This window comes from Notothenia rossii (assembly GCF_949606895.1).
Source record: "Notothenia rossii genome assembly, chromosome: 2".
In the NCBI taxonomy this organism is placed as follows: domain Eukaryota; kingdom Metazoa; phylum Chordata; class Actinopteri; order Perciformes; family Nototheniidae; genus Notothenia; species Notothenia rossii.
Window position 1 is genome coordinate 77908467 of NC_136904.1, and position 14026 is coordinate 77922492.

At 41.5% G+C, this 14026-nt stretch overlaps 1 protein-coding gene across 1 annotated transcript in view; it reads left to right on the forward strand.

Annotated features, from left to right (window-relative positions):
• Nucleotides 1–14022, forward strand: part of lrp2a (low density lipoprotein receptor-related protein 2a) — a 54207-nt gene extending 40185 nt beyond the window's left edge. Inside the window, exons 54-78 of the mRNA XM_079665767.1 lie at nucleotides 422–618; nucleotides 754–999; nucleotides 1451–1579; nucleotides 2638–2757; nucleotides 3812–3928; nucleotides 4318–4434; nucleotides 4762–4899; nucleotides 5239–5361; nucleotides 5477–5605; nucleotides 6272–6403; nucleotides 6513–6644; nucleotides 7108–7251; nucleotides 7643–7808; nucleotides 7896–8024; nucleotides 8125–8348; nucleotides 8824–9003; nucleotides 9508–9627; nucleotides 9797–9887; nucleotides 10043–10110; nucleotides 12166–12283; nucleotides 12392–12512; nucleotides 12723–12833; nucleotides 13371–13487; nucleotides 13695–13766; nucleotides 13845–14022. Coding sequence (XP_079521893.1) covers nucleotides 422–618; nucleotides 754–999; nucleotides 1451–1579; nucleotides 2638–2757; nucleotides 3812–3928; nucleotides 4318–4434; nucleotides 4762–4899; nucleotides 5239–5361; nucleotides 5477–5605; nucleotides 6272–6403; nucleotides 6513–6644; nucleotides 7108–7251; nucleotides 7643–7808; nucleotides 7896–8024; nucleotides 8125–8348; nucleotides 8824–9003; nucleotides 9508–9627; nucleotides 9797–9887; nucleotides 10043–10110; nucleotides 12166–12283; nucleotides 12392–12512; nucleotides 12723–12833; nucleotides 13371–13487; nucleotides 13695–13766; nucleotides 13845–14015 — 3412 coding nt within the window. The 3' untranslated portion in view covers nucleotides 14016–14022. The remainder of the gene's footprint in view (nucleotides 1–421; nucleotides 619–753; nucleotides 1000–1450; nucleotides 1580–2637; nucleotides 2758–3811; nucleotides 3929–4317; nucleotides 4435–4761; nucleotides 4900–5238; nucleotides 5362–5476; nucleotides 5606–6271; nucleotides 6404–6512; nucleotides 6645–7107; nucleotides 7252–7642; nucleotides 7809–7895; nucleotides 8025–8124; nucleotides 8349–8823; nucleotides 9004–9507; nucleotides 9628–9796; nucleotides 9888–10042; nucleotides 10111–12165; nucleotides 12284–12391; nucleotides 12513–12722; nucleotides 12834–13370; nucleotides 13488–13694; nucleotides 13767–13844) is intronic.
• The last annotated feature ends 4 nt before the right edge of the window (nucleotides 14023–14026 follow it).

Below are 14026 nucleotides of genomic sequence, written 5' to 3' on the forward strand. Positions count from 1 at the left end.
AAGGAAGGAAAAAAATCCTGGTAGCAATATTTATATAGGCTGTTTACTTGCCTTATCCATCATCTGTAATTCCTAAACACTCAAATATTTGTACAGTGAGTCTCTGTTTACAATGGTAAAACAGTGACCCCTGCTGTTTGAATCATAATGTACATATAGGCCAGATTTATAAAAAGATCAGTAAGGGTGACACATGATTGTTTACATTCCAACTTTGATGAAAGAATAATATTGCAACATAAAATAGGAGAATAACTTATTAATTGATGTTAAAAATGTACACATTTCACTTAAGACATTTTCTTTTTTTATATTTTATTACATTTTTGAGTTGTAAGTAGATATTTCTTGAATGTAATGAACTCATGATTAGTTAAAGGGAATGAAGTTAACCTTTCACATGTTCCTCCTGCTTCAACAGGTGTATTCCTATCTGGTGGAAATGTGACGGTCAGAATGACTGCAGAGACGGCTCCGACGAGCCCTCCACCTGCCCGGCGCGCCACTGCAGGCTCGGACAGTTTCAGTGCAACGATGGAAACTGCACCAGCCCCCACTTCCTGTGCAACAGCCACCAGGACTGCCATGACGGCTCCGATGAAGACCCTGTGCTGTGTGGTGGGTTGTGTTCTCTGAGCTGACTCATTTTAAAAGCTATTATGAATTTCTTTAAGGTTCCCCTTTAGTCTGTTTCTTATGACTTCATGTAACAATTTGTTCTTGTCAACTGATTGATTTGTCTTCTGTCTACAGCTACACACCAGTGTGAAGCCCACCAGTGGCAGTGTGCCAATAAGCGGTGTGTCCCCGAGTCATGGCAGTGTGACGGCGAGGACGACTGCGGGGATCAGTCTGACGAAGACCCCGCCCATTGCTCCGCCAGGACCTGTCACCCCGGACAGTTCAAGTGCCGCAACGGACGCTGTATCGCACAAAACTGGAAATGTGATGTAGATGATGACTGTGGTGACAACTCTGATGAACCGTTAGAGGAGTGCAGTAAGTAATATCCTTCCCCCCCCCCCCCCCCCCCTGCCCCCCCCTTACTCTACCTTTTAAGCTTCCAGGCCAGCTATAGATATATTTCTATGTTTTTTAAAAAGTCCTTCTGTTGTTTGCTATTTCCCAGGAAAGCATGGAGGGATTTTCTCCAAATCTGACACAAATGTCTTGGACTCAAAAATAGACTAATTAGAATTTGCTGGTCAAAGGGAAAGGTCACTATTAACTCACATGGCCATAACTCAATAATTGATACCCAAATGATGACAATATATCACAAATATCTAATAGGATTAAATGATTAAGTGATAACATTTTGGACAGACATGGATGTAAATCGCAACTTAACTTGATGGCTGTAAACGTAAACTCTCTTTTGATAGCTGAGAAGTGTTTGTGTTCTTTTCTTGATGGTTGTCTTCTCTAAATGGTGGTGTTTTCTCTACAGTGGGACCGGCACATCGATGTGACAACCACACAGAGTTTGACTGCAAGACCAACTACCGCTGTGTGCCACTATGGTCCGTTTGCAACGGCCACAATGACTGCAGAGACAGCAGCGATGAGCAGGGCTGTGGTGAGTCTGAGAACTAGGGTCCAATTTCATATCCCGGCACTGATAACTAATACCCTTATGTTTGTTCGTCACTTTATGTCCTGAAAAATGATGGTTTCAGAGATCTAAGAAGATTAAAAACAAGTGTTTAAAGAGTGAGGGGCAATTAGCACCCTCAGCCCCCTGTGGAATGTCACACAGTGAGGTAGTGGGAGTCGCTGATGGAGAAGGTCTCACCACTAACCTTCCCCCTCCATGTGCCTCTCCCTAAGAGCACCACAGATTTATTAGCTGTCCGATGCTTTGAGTCTACATACATGTGAGTGTGTTGCAGCTCGGTCCTTGCGTGGGGGCAGGGTTCACACAAGTCTCTTTATACCAGGATCCAAACACACCGGCCGCGGCCCTCCCGTCTCTTATCAGAGGCCCTCGCTCCATTAGTGCCATGCTGGCGCAGCACGGGAGATCTGTGCTAATCTTCCTGTAAGAATGTAGCAGATGGGCCAGGTGGAGGGCTAGGAGGACTAGCTAACACTGCCTTATCTTTGACCCCCAGCACTGTGTGGTAGAGACGGCTCAGAGCGGCTCTCCTCCACTCCTCTCCCTCCTGTGCTTCTCATCTCCTGCAGTCTTATCCTCCACAGACACACACTAGCACAGATAGAGTTCACCCATCTGTGCTGGGTTCGCTGCTCTCCTCCTTCTAAATCTATTGGAGTTTCATAAAAAAACAGATGCCATTCATTTCAAGCTGAAATTCTCATCATTACTTAATCGCCTAAATATTCTCTGCCATGTTGTGCTGTTGTTGCTCCTATTAGTGAGATATATACTGGAGCATCAGCTTTTTTCTCAACATTGAGTTTTAGTCCTCTCTGTATCTATCATAGTTTAACCCATATTTTAAGTTTAAGCAGCATATACCTTTTTCAAACAGAGTAAGCCCAGCAAACTCTAAGCTGCTCTTAAGTTGAAACAAGTGACTACAGGAAAAAGAGTGTTTAAATAACAAAAGTTGAACCAAGTTATATAAACAGTTTAAAACGACAACCGATTTATTTTTCCCGCTTCTCTCCCAGATGAAGTGACATGTGACGCTAACGGAGATTTCCGCTGTGACAACCACCGCTGCATCCCTCTGAGATGGAAATGTGACGGAGATGACGACTGCGGGGACAACTCTGATGAACTCACCTGTGGTGAGAGCTGTTCACCGGCACTGAGAAACGACATCACACCGTTATGTTTTAGGCTTTGAGTACTGTCAAGATTGTGAACAGTGTAACGCTGGGGACATCGGCCTCCTCAGTTTTTAAACCCTCTATTCACCAGACATTTATCCGGATGTTCTTACCTGTATTGGATCCTATGCTGCAGACACATTTAGAACCGACACATCTATCACAAATGATAGTCTTAGAAAATGAAGGCCAGGCTTCACCGCTTTTTACGATACGATTTAGACACATTTATTTCCTTTTACAGATAAATGGGGGCTTGGCAGTTTGTCCATTGCAAATATCGATTCACTAGCATAAGTGTAGAGGTAACAACAAAAGTGGCCGGTCTGCATGTATCATTAATCCAAAGGTCATTTAGCTTTTTAACTTGTATTGTGTGTAAAGAAAGAACATTTATACACAGTTATATTGAAGGAGGCCCACTGATTTGATATCATGTGTTTAAGTAGGTTTCCTTAGGGACTTTACCTCAGCTCCTGTGAGTTGTCCGAATGAAAAAGGAGGATTCATAGCAAACAACAGCCCTGCCATCATTTTTATCAGACAGCAGGGAGGTTTTGTAAGAGGCTCGACACTTCTGCCGGAGTGCTGAGAGAGGTAGTCTTATCAGCTGCTGGAGAAACAGGCTGTCCTCAGCGTGTCAGGAAGAGGGAGTGGAGGCTCTGTCACCCTTTGCCCCGGAGAATTTAAACATATCTGAGAACATGCCAGTTAATAGAGATAATGTAGCTTCTCAAAGGAGGAACAGTGACTGCTGGGGTTAAATCACGATGGTACCGCTCCTCTGGTTACTGATGCCAGGAGAGTGTGTCTCCAGTGAGCTCACTGCAGAGTAACGGCTGCACAGACTGATGTGTGAGTGGGGGTGTTGTTGGTTTTTATCCTAATAGAGAGGAAAATAATAGACAGCGTTTGAAAACCCATGACATCCCTCTGATTAATGTGTCTATGTAATGAAACAAGTCCTGCCTTTGCTTGATTCCACTCTTTCTGTTGACATGTTTTCCTTTAGCTCCACGCACATGCACAGAGAGCGAGTTTCGTTGTGAAAATCTGCGCTGCATTCCCGACCGTTGGGTCTGTGACCATGACAACGACTGTGAGGACAACTCGGATGAAAGGGACTGTGGTAAGTGGAGGCTCTTTGTTCGCAGGCTGTTTGTGAGTAACGGAGGGCTGCACTAAACAAAGAAGCAATAAAACTTTACGTTTTGAAGCCAAGACAGACAGGACCACCAAGAGTCATCTATTCAAAATGGTTTACTCACTCTAAAAGTTCAAGTCTCACCGAGCATCACATTTGTAGAAGTTATTGTAGAAGAGATAAATGGAATAAAAAAGTATTTAACATGTAGGATTAAAGAGGGAAAAGAGGTTTTGGTGCTGTGAGACTTTAAACAGTCTTTTATACAATTTGTTAAATGTGTCTTTACAAGAATGACAAAAGCTAGTTCCCTTAACATTAGTAGCATCTATTTGTTGTGATGCTACATTTGTGCTGGTTTATCTGTGTTGCAGAGTTGAGGACGTGTCATCCCGGTTACTTCCAGTGTGGCAGTGGACACTGTGTCGCTGAACGCTTTAAATGTGACGGCAACGCCGACTGTCTCGACTATACAGATGAGATGTCTTGTCGTAAGTGTCCAGTATTTTATGTCTGCAAGCTTTGGTGAAAATGTGTGTCTTAATCACAAAAGGAGAGTTTTAAAGTAGCAATCCTTGATGTCTTTTGGAAATACCAGATGTAATGTAAAGCTGCAGTGGTAGGAAATGTGTGGAGTGCAGTAGCAGTACCTTTTATGCAGCATTTATAAAGGAATATAAGGCAAAGGCATACTCCAATTATATACATATTGCAGTACTTTCTTCAGTGAGCCATAGCTTCAGTAGCTGTATTATGGCCTCATTCAATAGTGACATTTGTTTAAATTATAATAACAGTTTTTTTTCTCTGACTTTCAGCTACACGCTTTCCCAACGGAACATACTGCCCCCACTTCCTGTTTGAGTGCAATAACCACGTGTGCATCCAGCCTCATTGGAAATGTGACGGAGACAACGACTGTGGAGATAATTCAGATGAGGAGCTTCACCTCTGCTGTAAGAACTAACATTAAAACTCATGTCTACCCAGGTCCAGCACACACAAAATAAAAGCTTATTAGAATCTGGCCAAATTAAAGGGACAGCTCATCCCAAAATCACTTATTTTTTCCTCTGACATATCATGCTTTTTATCAATTTAGATTGTTTTGGTTTGGGTTACCGAGTGTTGGAGATATCAGTAGGGATGTCTGCTTTCTCTTGAGTACAATGCAATATGTGTTTTTTTAGATTTTAGGGTAAATGGTCCCTTTTAAAATGTGACACCCTATTTGAATATGAATGTGTTGAATTCTTGCTCTAAGTTTTTGATTGAGTTGTTCTGTTCACCCACAGTGGAAATCACGTGTGAGACTCCGTTCCGTTTCCGCTGCGACAACAACCGCTGCATCTACAGCCACGAGCTGTGCAACTCTGTGGACGACTGTGGAGACGGCTCCGATGAGAGACAGGAAAACTGTGAGTGTGATAGCTTGTAGCTGATGGTCTCATTTGTGTACTTTATCTTAATGAAGTTAAATGTCTTACTTTTTAAACATGCATTTACACAGTCAATTTATTTCCCTCCATCTAGGCCAAAGTCCCACTCATGGACCGTGTACAGATGATGAGTATAAATGCAGTAACGGACAGTGCATCCCTCTGCAGTATGCCTGTGATGATTATGACGACTGTGGAGACCAGTCGGATGAGCTTGGCTGCCGTGAGTACATGAACAGAGAGAGTATTAGTAATGATGATGAATTGAAAAATGAAGCTTGAAGGTTTATTCAAATTCAGATAAATAAAATAACTAGTTTCCAATGGGTCAGCTCAGTCAGACCATTTAAAGCAAGTTGAATGTACATTTCTTACAGCGGATAGATTCCGTAACATTTCTCTAGTAGTGCAATGAAGCTCTCGTCATTTGTATTGATTTGAACTTGACTGTACCTGATTGACTGCCACAATCAATACAGGTAAAACTGTAGGCACAGGTATTAGAAAGTGTTCAAAGTTTGGAAAATATGAAAACATTAGGTATTCAATGTTAGGAATATGCTCAAATAAAAAGGAAACTCCTTGAAATGCTTACATTTCAAAATAATCTGAAGTTTCATTTACACAATCACTAATTGAATCCAATATATATATTAGATTACAATCAAAGTAGGTATAAACAGCTGGTTGAATAAACAAAGGGACGTTACAAACTGATTGCTGTGGAACTCTGTACATTGTTCCATTTTCCGTAATGATTTAGATGTAACGATACAGGCTTTGTGCATCTGAACAATTGTGTTTTAAAGCTGCATGAACCTTGTAGGTAACATACGTACATGAGTTCATAGATTGTTATTCAGTGTGTTTTTGTATTTGATTCTGTCAGATCATGGCAGTGGACACACATGCAGTGACAACATCTGTGAACACAACTGCACCGACCTGACGCAGGGAGGCATCCTGTGTTCCTGCCGGCCCGGCTACAAGCCCAGAGAGACAGAAAAGCACAATTGTGAAGGTTAGTGTCCAATTCATTATTCATATACTCAACCTATTCAAACACGAACACACAAGTAGTTTTCTACATTTGATGTTTTATCTCCTTTTTTCATGTCTTTTGTTAACAGACGTGGATGAGTGTGAGGTGTTTGGCAAGTGTCCTCAGGAGTGCAAGAACACGAAGGGCAGCTACGAGTGTTTTTGTGCTGAGGGCTTTCTTTCTTTTGGGGAGCCGCGTGGGACAGAGTGCGCTGCCCAGGGTAAGAGTTCGGCATTCACTGAAAAAAAAATGTCTTCATGATATGATGATTATCAGATCAGGTCTGAAAATGTTCTTGCAGTAATCAAATCGGCTCCATTTAAGTCCAGATACAACGATACATACATTAACCTTAACATTAAAACCACATGTTTAAGACCCTCTAATTGAAATGTGATGTGGAATTAAGTTTGAGGGTTGACTGGCGCACAAAGCAGGGTTTCAGTCTTGACTTATTACCCGTGGAACCCTGTTTGTAACTATTTAACATCGCTGTTCAGGAGCTAGTTGGGGTCACAGAACTCTTTGTGTATTTATGCTAGGTAGATAAATAGTCTTCAGGGTTTGATCTACAATATTTTGAGCAGATTTTCATTTGGTGGAGCAATTTTTTTAAATGTTACCTTTTTTCGAGTAAGATAAGCCGAACTCTTTCCATTCGTCCCTCCCTTATCCCTGTACAGGAAACCCCCCGGTGCTGCTGTTGCCAGACAACGTTCGCATCCGGCGTTTCAACCTGTCCTCTGAGCAGTATTCAGACTACGTGGACAATGCTGAGCACATCCAAGCTTTAGACTACCTGTGGGATCCAGAGGGACAAGGACTCAGTAAGACTTCTTCTCTACCTTTAATGTTTCATGTGGTTATTAATCAGGCAGGAATAGGCTGACCCTAAGCCTCACCTGCATGAGAAACGCCATCTTGCTACATCAATCTATTCTTTTAAAAGACTGTTAAAGACTTACACTACACTTTTAGGGTTATTTTATATTCTCAACCAATGATTAACACTGTAATTTATTCTTAACATAGAGATTAAAGCATAGTTCACTCTTCCATTTATGCTTGACTTGTTATTTTTAAAATCTTGTTTTGTATATTTCATTGCTGTTTTTTATGTGTTTGTTTTAAAAAAACTTCTTCTGGTTCTGATCTTAGCTATTCAAAAATATGTATTCTAAAAAGTTAAATGAACTTGTATCCCCTGATGTGCTGTAGGTGTTGTGTACTGGACAGTGTTGGGTCGGGGGTCTCAGTTTGGCTCTATCAAACGCGCCTACATGACCACATTTAACGATAACGGCAACAACCCGGTGAAGGAGGTGGATATGAACCTGAGATACATCGCCAATCCTGACGGCATCGCTGTGGACTGGGTTGGCGGGTACATCCAAAATAATGACTCAACCATTGCAGAGGTTGCTCTAAATGTTGTTCAGCTGCTCAGTATGTGTTCATCATGTTTTTACAGGCACATTTACTGGACAGATTCAGGCACCAATCGAATTGAAGTGGCCAAACTGGATGGGCGTTACAGAAAGTGGCTGATCCACACAGACCTGGACCAGCCCGCTGCTATTGTGGTCAATCCATCACTGGGGTATGAGGCTGTACCTTCCTTGATTTATTTGTACTGTATAGGGAGGATTTCAAATAGGACAAATAAATAATGTTCTGTCTTTGATTATGTCTGTGTGCAGGATGATGTACTGGACAGACTGGGGCAGGAAACCCAGAATAGAAGCAGCGTGGATGGACGGTCAGCACAGAGAGGTGCTGGTGAAGGAGGACGAGCTGGGATGGCCTACCGGTCTGGCTCTAGACTTTCTGAATGGGAACAGGATCTACTGGTGTGACTCCAAGGAAAACATCATTGAGTCCATGAAGCCTGACGGCAGTGACAGGAAGATCGTCATATCAGGAGGTTAGAACTCTGAGTGTGCACAAACACAAACAATGAAGAAGTTATATGGGCGGCACTGATATGCAAAGAAAATCTACTCAAATAATAGTGGTGATTCAAAACAGTGATTGTAAACCTATTGTGACTTAAGGCCCCTTCCGGATTGCTAAAAGAAATACACCACCCTCCCCCCCAAACATCTTTTAAAACATAACATAACAAAAAAGGAATAGTAAATATAATCCATGCTGTAGTTACCGTATGTCAGGCCATTGTCAACTGTAATGAATAAACAAGTTATTAATTCATATGTAAAATGGCAGCTGTAGCTCGATAATAATATGCTCTCTACCCGATGTAACTCCTGATTGGCATGGTGATATTTGAACCGGTCATTAAAATTATGCATTTAGTTATGACGTTTTTTATTATTCTTAATTATAACATCCAACTGGAAAGTGCTCTTAGTCTCACTGGTTGAATTTCTCTATTGCAGACATTGGACATCCCTACAGCCTGGATGTGTTTGAGGGCCATGTGTACTGGACAACAAAAGAGAGAGGTGAAGTGTGGAAGACCAACAAGTTTGGGATAGGACACAAAGTCAAAGTTCTAACCATCAACCCATGGCTGACTCAAGTCCGCATCTACCAGCAGCAACGACACAACCAGTCAGGTGAGAACACAGAGGGAGTTTTATAAAGAAAGAACATGTTATGCAATCATTGAATGTCAGGTTTAAGGTATCACATGAACCGATGCTGGATTACTGCAGTGCTGACACACTCATCCCTCTGAATGCAAGACAATTGCTGGAAAGACACTAAGAAAGGGTTTTCGGTAGATGATAGATAGATATATACAGTATATACTTTATTGATCCCCATTTGGGAAATCAGTCAGTCACATGATAAAAACACAGAAGTGAATGGATTTGAAAACTTTAAGCAGACATGTTTGCAAAAAAACGCACTTTATTTTATCTTAGAAAGTTTGAATATATCTACTAAATCCAACACAGACAGAATATATAGATTGACCCTCTTTTTGTTTTCTGGCTTAGAAAGGCAGCAATAACAAAGAGGTACAGAGACATGATGATTAGCTTAAAAGAATAAAAAAGTAATGCAATAATCAAACTGTATCTAACAGTGATGTTCCTTTGTTTTCTCCTCCTCAGTACCCAACCCTTGTAAGAATGTGTGCAGCCACCTGTGTCTCCTGCGGCCGGGGGGGTACACCTGCGCCTGCCCTCAGGGCTCCTCTCCTGTGCAGTTTGACTCCAATGAATGTGACGCAGGTAAACCGCTGCTGCCTGCTCTCTGGTGTTGCCTGTCGTGTTGCATCTCATTTGTAAATCCATTCTTCGTTCAGTACGTGTCAGGCTGCTCCTGTGTGGTTTTGTGAATGCTGTGCTGTGATTTTGTTTTGTTGTTGATTCTGTGTATGCCTGGCTTTTGCTCCTGCAGCCATTGAGCCACTCGTTGCAATGCCCGCTGCATGTAGATGCATGAATGGTGGAACCTGCTACACTGATGAAGGCGGTCTGCCCAAGTGCAAGTGAGTTTAGCTGTAGGAGACATTCACACCGGTGATGGAGCGACTCTCATTGAGTCATATCCAGTAATGCAAGATATTAATGGAACTCAATTTGTTTGAAATACAATTCAAGATGTTGTTTCCTCTTGTAACCAAATGATCATGCCTTTCTGCAGATGTCCGTACGGTTATGTGGGCAGCTACTGTGAGATGGGGAAGTCGAGGGGCGCTCCGGGAGGAACAGGTATGGTTGTTCATCAGTTAATTATATTTGTATCCATTTTTTTAAAGTTTCAGTTTCTGAGCTTGAGACTCAGGGGTACATTGAGTTTGGGCTACCTTCTCTCCCATGTATCTTCAAATGTCGACTCAACAAATTCTTCCATTCAAAACCTGAGGGAGTCCTTCACACTGTTGGCTCTACTGGAGCAGATCAAGGCTGAGCGTGATCACACTTCTTGTTTATCTACCTGACAGTGACTTGACCACAGTGAATTGAACAAATACCTTTCTAAACTTCTTTAAGTCATTTATTTGAATAACTGTTTGGGTCCTAATGATAAACGTATCCTCTATCCATTAACCCTCTGTTTGTAACATAGTTAAAACCAGCTCCACCTTAAACAGCTAAAACAATAAAAAGCTTCATGATCAACCAAATCAATGTCAAATCAAATCAAATCAAATCAAATCAAATCAGGTTTTATTTATATAGCACATTTTTAAAACGATTTTTGGTCGAGCCAAAGTGCTGTACATACAGTAATGACCTTACAGTAAGGACACTATACAGTAAATACAACAGCACAATTTGTGCAGAATATCAGTATGAGAAAGCGACACCCTCTGACCTTAGACCCTCACATCGTACAAGGAAATTCTTTACATGTCAAATGTAATAATAATAAATCACATATAGGGGTTTATGTTGATCAATTTTCTGATAATTGCTGGGCTTTTACTTGTATCAGTGAGCATTTTCATATTGTTGTGTTAGGGCAGTGGTTCTCAAAGTGGGGGGCGCAGAGGCCTAACAGGGGGGGCGCGAGAGACCAGGAGGAAAAATGGTTATTACATTTCTTTTTTTTAAATAATAATTTCAAAGATTATTTATTCGAAAATAATATGAGACAGTACAGTATTATTACGTCTGGGTCTCAGTGTTTCATTAAAGCTCGGCTCTGTGTGTGTGTGGAACGAGCCAGTTTGTGTGCGTACTCGAGCGAGAGAGAGAGAGAGAGCGCACCGGTACCGGAGATCGTTGTTGTTAGCTTCTGGTGCTAGCGAGCTACGCTAACGGATAAAAGGAGTTTTTTCAACAACAAAGTGGAGGAGAGTCCTCTCCTGTCAGACTGAGAGACTCAGTGAGCTAAAGGACTCTCTCAGTGTTATCTCAGTGGGTCTCAAACGTTTTGGTCACCATGAATGTAAACAATTATTTCCGAGGCACACGTTTATATCATCATTATAGTTATGAAATACTATATGACAGTAAAAAAAGAACAAAGTTTATAAGGGTGATTTGTAAAATATACATAAAGAAAAAGTACATCTGTTTACAGTTCTGTTTCAAATGGGTGTTGAGCTTGCCCCCAGACCCCCCTATGTACGGTCCACACACCACCTATAAAAATAGCACTTTACCCCTGCTTACACCTATATGCCGTGAGCTGATCATCGAGCCTTCATTGTAACAGCCGTGGGTACGTTGTGTATATGCGTGGGGATTGTTGCAGTAGAAAATTCCACTGTAGCGACCGGTACATTAATGGGAAACCCTAAATGTTTGAGCACCCTCTATGAAACGTCAAGCTACCCCACAGCACCCCGACTATTTGTGTTGGCCACTGAGCCTGTCTTGTGTTGGGTGTTAACTGATGTGAGTACTTCTAATATTGAATTATTGTGTGTAAAACCAAAGAGATGTGTATTGACCTCTGGAGGATGGCAATCCTCAACAAAAAAAACCCACTGGAAATGTGTGCTGAACATGCAGGTTGTTCTTGTTTCTGATAAACCATATTCAGTCGTTGCTATCCTAAAAGCATGTGTGTTTAACCTGAGCAACAAAAAAGTCTGCCTCAGCAATTTTTTTAGTCTTGACATGCCAAAATCTTTAATCTGTAATACTTGATTTGATCACTGTTTCACTTCTCCAATTGTTAAACAAACTAAAAAAGTCATTTAAGGTATGAACAGTAAACAGCTAAATGTTTATTAAAGTAGGAATGTTTATGATCAGCACAACCTGAAAGGGTTTAATATGCTTAAGACTAAATATTTGTAAACTGTTTTGTAGCTGTGGCTGTTCTCCTGGCAGTCATCATCATCCTGATCACTGGAGCTCTGGCTGTCGGTGTTTTCCTCAACTACAAACGAACAGGATCGTTCATCCCCTCCATGCCCAAACTACCCAGGTACCTCATTGTTGTTTTTACTCTCTGTTTCTGCTTACGAATGAAAACTACAGAAGTTGATGCAGGCAGAATTCAGATCAAAGTTCACAGAGTTTTGTTTTTGTCCAGCCTCAGCAGCTTGGTGAAGTCCGGTGACACTGGGAACGGGGTGACGTTTCGCTCCGGTGATAATGTTGATCTGGGACCGGCACACATTGGAGTGTCATTCATTGACACAGCCATGCAGATGGTGAGCCCTGGAAGCACGCTTAGCAGTTCGAATTTTTCCTTAAGTCACTCAAAATGAACTATCAGCATTTTTTACTCGAAATCCAAAGTACTATGTGGTATTTTTACTTGACTGTTAAAACCGCTTATGTAATTAGGAGTAAAAAATAAATTGATGGCGTGTCTTTATGAGTGTAACAAGAAATAAACTCAAAATGTTTTCCCCCTATAGGATGATAATTTCGCCCTGGAAGCTGGGAGGCGGCCAATCACGTTTGAGAACCCGTTATACGCAACATCTCCTGGAGCGCCCAGTGATCCTGCAGTCATCCACGCCACACAGGTATCATTCCCGAATGAATTCATGTTTTTTTCTCCCACTTTTGAGAAATAAAAAACCTCATGGATCAAGAGTAATAAAAAGCGGTTTCCTTCACCTATTTTCCTCCGTGAAAGGAAATGTGTTTCCACAGTCTTTCTTACAAAAAGGTATTTCATCAAAATGCCCTGCAGTAGGCTTAATGTTGTAACATGTAAGATTATGTCTGTGGATTGTGAGTTTGAGATTAAATAAGACAAGTTCTGGTATTTTGACCTCCTTAACTTTGAGATAGGGAATGGGTTATCCTTTTACCTTTTATAAAATGATGGTCATTGGATTTTAGGTTTATCAATACCAACATGTATCCTTTTAGTGCACACAAAAGATATAAAGAGCAAAAATGCTAGTATGTTTTGTTGCTTTTCAGCACCAACAGAGATTTCTGGATGTACCTCCTGATGATTATATTAACCATTCAAAACAAACAAAAATGTTGATGGTTAAGCCAATCAGATCAATCCTCATGGATTATGAAACTGACATTGTGTTCCTCAACAGGTGACAGTTAATGTGAGTGGTGAACAGTTGGAGAACAAGTTTGTGAACCCGGCATATCACGGAGATCAGAGTGCAGTCACTGTGAACACAACTTCTGTCAACACCAATCCTGCTCAGGTTAGTCCATGTCCGGAGTATGGCTTTATAGTTCTCTCTTTTCCAAGATAGACCTAAGAAGATGTACAAGAACAGAAATAGAACATCTAAGCAATAAGCCATTTATTAAGACTCTTACAAGAATCATAAAATGAAAAAACAGTTCATAAAAGAATGTAAGTATTTTTATTTGAGTGATGCCACCTTACTGTTTGTGTTTGTTTGCAGGAGTCGAAGTGGAGCTTATTCAAGCGAAAATTAAAGCCGAGCGCCACGTTTGAAAACCCTTCATATTCAGAGGTTCGTATTAAGACACTATTTAAGGTATGAACGTGTTCTCTTTTGGCTTGTTTACCCTCTGCGTTCGTTGTTCCACAGATGAAGGATGACAAGCCAGTAGGAAGCAGCGGGGACTCTGCGGCCCCCGAGCCCTCTCCGTTTGCCCCCCCCGCCAAACCTCGGAAGAGGGAACGTCCGAGCACCTTTTCTCCAACCGAGGACAGTTTCAAAGACACAGCCAACCTCGTGAAAGAGGACAGCGACGTATAACCCCTCTCTCG